Source organism: Salvia miltiorrhiza, chromosome 3 (assembly GCF_028751815.1).
Source record: "Salvia miltiorrhiza cultivar Shanhuang (shh) chromosome 3, IMPLAD_Smil_shh, whole genome shotgun sequence".
Taxonomy (NCBI): Eukaryota; Viridiplantae; Streptophyta; class Magnoliopsida; order Lamiales; family Lamiaceae; genus Salvia; species Salvia miltiorrhiza.
The window spans coordinates 32,079,157-32,084,902 of record NC_080389.1 but is presented as its reverse complement, the minus strand read 5'-3'; the positions used below and the strand labels follow the sequence as shown (position 1 = coordinate 32,084,902).

Here is a 5,746-nt window from a genome sequence, read left to right as displayed (position 1 = left end):
CGTGGGACGGAGGGAGTATTATTCACTAAATAAATGTAAGAAAACGCAAAGGAAAATAAGGGCTATTTGCTACTCCCTCCGTCCACGAAATGAGTATCCATATTTCCTTTTTAGTCCGTCCACCAAATGAGTACCCATTTCCTTTTTTGGTAAGTGTACCCCACACAACCCACTCACAATATTAGTGGGCCCCTTATTCCACTCACACACACTTAATCAATTTCTTAAAACCCGTGTCACCTTCAAATGGGTACTCATTTCGTGGACGGAGGGAGTACTTTTCACTGAACAAATTTAAGGAAACCGCAAAGGAAAATAAAAAGGAAAGGGAAAAATGACGTGGCAGATTGTGCTCCCACACAAATATTGACTATATTTTCTGGAGTCCCCTCAACTTCAACTGGCAGCCTCTAATCACAACATGCTGCCACAAAATCTCCAAACTTTTCTTTTATTTTTTGCTCAGTTTCTTGATAACATTGTGTGGATAAGATTGCATTGCATCTGCAACTGTAGTGAAATGCCTCTCTTTCTCTCTCTACCATACAATACTCCGTTTTCACGTCCGCATTTCCACTTCCATGCAAATTGCATCCTCAGGTACATGAATTCCTCTCTCACACAAACTTCACCATGTAAATTGACTTCTCGGGTTCTCTTTCTCGCATTTCTCGACTACTGCAGCGCTGTTGATTTCTGGGTTCTGTTTATTGATGAGTCAAGTAGAGTTAATTGCTTGCTTGTTTTGCTAATTGACCTAAAGATTTCTTGGATGCTCAATTGCACGATAGATCTCCTCGTATGACAACCTTAATTGTAAAATCATGGCTTTATGATGTGTTCACTTCAGTCTCGAAGGCTTTCCGTGACTTGCTAGTGATTCGATTGAAGGAAAAAGATCCTTCTCATCGATAGTTTTTTTTATTAGCAATGACTGGTTTTGTTTATAGGATATCTCCAAAATGAGAAGGCTCTCACCATCTTGTAATACAATGCTATGATGTATGCAAAATCAGCCACAGAAGGTTGCTATTTTCTTTCAGAAGACGGATGTAACTCATGGGAGACCATAGTCGGGAAAGTATCCAGTCAATGGCAGTCGGAAAGGAGCAGAATGGATCGATGACGAACAGCGCCAAAGTTGGGCCATCAAACATGGCAGTAATACTTCATTTCATAATCTACTCATCTCATTGAAACTCATTGTTATTTGTTTGTGCTATACGAAATTGGACGTGTCTTGGTCTTATAGAATGGTTTGAGAAGATGTAAAAACTTTTCCATCTGCAGCAAGAACTCTCAATTATATCTGCAATCTATTAGTCTTGTTATATAATCAGATACAAATTTTGTGAGAATTTGGAAGGATGCCTAAAACGTTTGAACTAAGAGAGGTCATCTCTTTGCCTAACTTGTTTTTCATTCCAATTGTTACATAAGATGCCAAGTTGATGCGTATTTTCTTTTTAAGTTTGCTCATGATTCATTTACTACATTTTTTCCGAGTTAACATGGATGAAACTTAGACAGAGATATTGCCTTGTCTTTTTTTTTATTTTCAAACCTTCTTTCAATATAAACTATGTGAAAATCTACTGCAGATTGTCTGAAGTTGAAACTTGATCCTATTGTCTTAATCCTGATCAAAGCTTGTTTCTATATGAACTTGTATCAAATAAATGTAACTTGTTTTCATATTTCATCCAGTGTGTGTTTCTTGTGCAGGAGCCTCATATGAAAGAGAAGCAAATTCGTTCTTTTTCAGCTCCTCTAAGTTCTCGTAACGAATTTTCCTGCTCATCCTGCTTGAGAAATAGCAGTTGCCAAACAGTTCGTTCAAGAACGAAGTTCATGAATGTTCTGATAGAGAGAGGAAAGCCTCGAGAAGTCCCTGTCATTTTCAAAGCTTTAGTCGAAGAGGGACACAGGCCTACCCTTGTGACATACACTACTCTTTTGGCTGCTCTCACACTGATAAAACATTTCAAGTCCATTGCTTCTCTCCTTTCCAAGATAGAACGTGATGGACTTAAACCTGACTCAATATTCTTCAATGCAATGATCAATGCTTTCTCTGAATCCGGGAATACGAAGGAGGCTATGAAAATATTCAAGAAAATGAAAGAGAAAGGGTGTAAGCCGACAACCAGTACCTTCAACACTTTAATCAAAGGATATGGAATCATAGGTAAGCCCGAGGAATCTCTGAAACTATTGGATGCCATGTTACAAGAACATGTGAAACCCAATGACAGGACATACAATATTCTCGTACGAGCTTGGTGTAACAAGGGTGATATAGAAGAAGCATGGAACATTGTGTACAGGATGATTTCAGCTGGAGTTAAACCTGATGCTGTGACATACAACACAATTGCAAAAGCTTATGCCCAAAAAGGGGAAACTAGCAGAGCTGAAGCTATGATTTTGCAGATGCAAGATGCAAAGGTGGAACCGAATGAGCGAACTTGTGGCATTGTTGTGAATGGTTACTGCAAGGAAGGAAACATGACTGATGCATTGAGATTTTTGTACAGAATGAAGGATCTCAGAATGCATCCGAATCTTGTAGTTTTTAATTCACTTATCAAGGGATTTCTTGAAAATAATGGCCCTCCTGGGGTTGACAAGGTAAAGTTTTTTATGCTAACCTAATCTAGTTTTCTTTACCATATATGTTCCTTCAAGAAACATTGTGCATGAGATCACTCCAGTGGAAAAAACATGGATTCTTCATCAAGTATTTATCTACTTTATGGATATGATGGATGTTTCGGTACTGTTTTATTATAGAAAGAAATGGAACCTAACAGATGGTGTCAACTTATTCGTGGATTCTGTGTTAGAATTTAATGTCCTTGTAACATGTTTTAAATTTTTCTTAATTAAGGCCACAGTTTACAATGTCACTCATTTTGCTACATCATGAGGATTGGAACTTGGAAGTTTAAGATAGAAAAATTTGCTCTCAGACCTCCATATTTTGTTTTGTCTAATGATATGATGTTGTTCCATATACAATTTTATTATTTATTGCATATAAGAAAGTCCTAATAATTATCTCCCAAACTGCACTATAAAACCTTGTCAAGTTTCTTTTTGACCTCTTCAGGTTTCTCTAGATTTCACCTTAAGAAAATATTAGCTTTATTAAGTTGACATCCTTCACATGTATAGTGTACTTCTGTAATGTTCTGTTACCATCTTCATGCTTGTGCAGACGCTGTCATTGATGGAAGAATTCGGTGTTAAACCCGATGTTGTAACTTTCAGCACCATCATGGATGCCTGGAGTTCCACTGGACTCATGGACAAGTGCCAAGAAATATTTGATGACATGGCTAAGGCTGGAATAGAACCAGACATCCACGTATTCTGCATCCTTGCAAAAGGCTACGTGCGTGCTGGGGAACCAGAAAAGGCAGAGGTACTCCTGAAATCCATGGTCAAATCCGGGGTTTATCCCAACGAAGTAATATTCACTACAATCATAAGTGGATGGTGCAGTGCTGGAAAAATGGAGTATGCTCTCAGAATGTATGAGAAGATGTGTGAAATGGATGTATCTCCGAACTTGAAGACTTTCGACACTCTCATATGGGGATATGGAGAAGCGAAACAGCCATGGAGAGCAGAAGAGTTCCTCCAAGTCATGGAGGAGAAAGGCATTCCTCCTCCGAAGAAAACAATACAGCTCGTTGCTGATGCGTGGCGAGCCATTGGATTCTTGGGTGAAGCTAAGAGGATCACCAATATCTCGGACAACAATCAAATTGCTGCTACATCAAATGGTAGCAAGCTTAAGATCCCTCTTGATAATGTTGGATCATTTCATCAGAACTATAAGCAGAATGGTTCGTACTCGAGTAATATGGGAGCATCGGGCGACGTCATAAGCCATCAAAATGGGACAACTGCTGCTGCTGCTGCTGGGAAAAGTCCCATGATGTTGAAAACATCAAGATATTCTTGTAGATGCCTCATCAAAATGGCTAAACCAGTTTTTCTTCCTAAGGCTTGTGGTTTGGGAGCAAAAATGTCGGTGGTGTGGAAGATGCAGATGCAGTTCCATGGGCTGGATACGAATTATAGGTACACGAGTTCATGTAAATTGGTCTTCTGAAATATTGGCCACAGCTTGTTACATATTATTCGAGATATGCTTCTTGAAGTTGTAAAAAAATGCATTATTTTTTAAATCCAAGTTATTCCCACTTGAAACGATTGATTATGTTCCTAGAAGGTTTTATATCAAAAATTATAGGAATGAAGGTGTTGATACAAATTTGACTATTGTTAAGAGTATTGCATCAAGTGTGAATAAACAACCAACATTTCCAATAAAATGTCGTATTACTAGAAGAAAAAAAATTGTTGAGCGAGAAAGTAAAAAACGATTGCGTATTTTATAGTTGTTGTGGACATGTCGATTGCTTCTTTAAAATGTAGATTATAAGAAATGAAATCATTTGATTAAATATTTGATTTTTTGTTTGATTCGAAAACTTTAAAATCTTTCGATACTGAAAAATTAAATTCATCGTTGTGTTATTTTGAAATCTTCTTTTATTCATGATAATATAGTCAATGTTGAGTTAAAAATATTACAAATGACATTGCCAAATAAGATAATGTCGGCTATTGAATTTCTTGAATTAGTGAAAATTGTAGATTGTTATCCAATTGTTACAATAACTTATAGGATCTTGTTTACTATGTCAGTTACCGTAACTTCAACTGAGAGGAGTTTCTCGAAGTTAAAATTGTCGAAGACATATTTGAGATTCTCGGTGCCGCAAGAAAGATTAAATGGTTTAACAATTTTGTGTATTGGAAAAAAATATCTTGGAAAATCTTGAAATAAATGATATTATAGATGACTTTGCAAGTAAAAAGGCGAGAATAAGTTATTTTTTATAATTATTAATAACTTTCTTTTATAGAAATATTATATTGTGACTTTTATTTTGATGAAAATACGTAAATAAATAAATAACGAAAAAGAGGTACAAAAGAACTTGGGCATACCCAAGGGAGTACAGGTCGCCAAGTCTCAAGTGAGAACAAGGGACGAAAGGGAAATGCTATTCCTAAAAAGAGGAAAGCAAAAGTACAAGCTTAGCACGTCCTTTGCATTTGGACGGTGCCATGAGGGAAACAATACAAAATATCAATCAAAGCATGGTACTTCAGTATAAGTTCCTACGTGAGTTTGCTGTGGTAGGAGTGTTGGTTCTATAACTGCCGCTCTGTTGCTTCAGCTCACGAGCATCAGCGATCGAACTTCAGTTCAGGAACCACCACGCAGTATGAACATCAATGGGAACTTCATCTCGAGTGCATTAGCAAGTAGAACAAGCACTTGCTATCCATCTTAAGGGTTGTAGCATATCTTCTGGAAAGGTTGCCACTTAAGGATCGAGCTCGGGATCTGCGGTTCTGGATAGTTGGCATTGGTTCAGCACATGGGGCGTTGGCTTTGGATACTCCACAATGGGGAAGTTGAACTGGAACAATCATCGCCAAAGGAGTTCCGAATCTGGAGTATTGGTGTTGGAGCTAAAGTTCTTGAAAAACCAGCTCAAGAGTTTAATCTTGCAAACTTCAGCTCAGTAACTTGGGATCTGGAACTTCCTCTTTTCAAGGTCGGCTCTGGGGTCCACAATAGGGTATGGGCTCTGATCATAAATCTCGAAGGGACTCCAAATCTGAAAAGAGAAAGGAAGGAGACGAAGATACTATTTCC

At 37.8% G+C, this 5,746-nt stretch overlaps 1 protein-coding gene across 2 annotated transcripts; it reads left to right on the top strand.

Moving 5' to 3' along the window:
* Positions 1–365: 365 nt before the first annotated feature.
* LOC131014066 (pentatricopeptide repeat-containing protein At5g25630-like) lies at positions 366–4,224 on the top strand. Of its 2 annotated transcripts, none has more exons than XM_057941986.1 (4): positions 366–600; positions 951–1,161; positions 1,726–2,631; positions 3,221–4,224. In XM_057941986.1, exons 2-4 carry the CDS (start codon positions 1,060–1,062, stop codon positions 4,121–4,123), a joined length of 1,911 nt encoding a protein of 636 aa, XP_057797969.1. In that variant the 5' UTR covers positions 366–600; positions 951–1,059; the 3' UTR covers positions 4,124–4,224. The 2 variants fall into 2 exon arrangements, with proteins under 2 accessions (XP_057797969.1, XP_057797970.1); XM_057941987.1 differs by having other exon boundaries at positions 409–600; positions 1,017–1,161.
* Positions 4,225–5,746: the final 1,522 nt, after the last annotated feature.

Bases quoted from the DNA above. Each gene is read 5' to 3' on its own strand.
- LOC131014066 (XM_057941986.1), top strand. From the start codon at position 1,060: ATGGGAGACCATAGTCGGGAAAGTATCCAGTCAATGGCAGTCGGAAAG. The intron at 1,162-1,725 runs GTAATACTTCAT...TTTCTTGTGCAG, and splicing joins TTGGGCCATCAAACATGGCA to GAGCCTCATATGAAAGAGAA. The intron at 2,632-3,220 runs GTAAAGTTTTTT...ATGCTTGTGCAG, and splicing joins GCCCTCCTGGGGTTGACAAG to ACGCTGTCATTGATGGAAGA.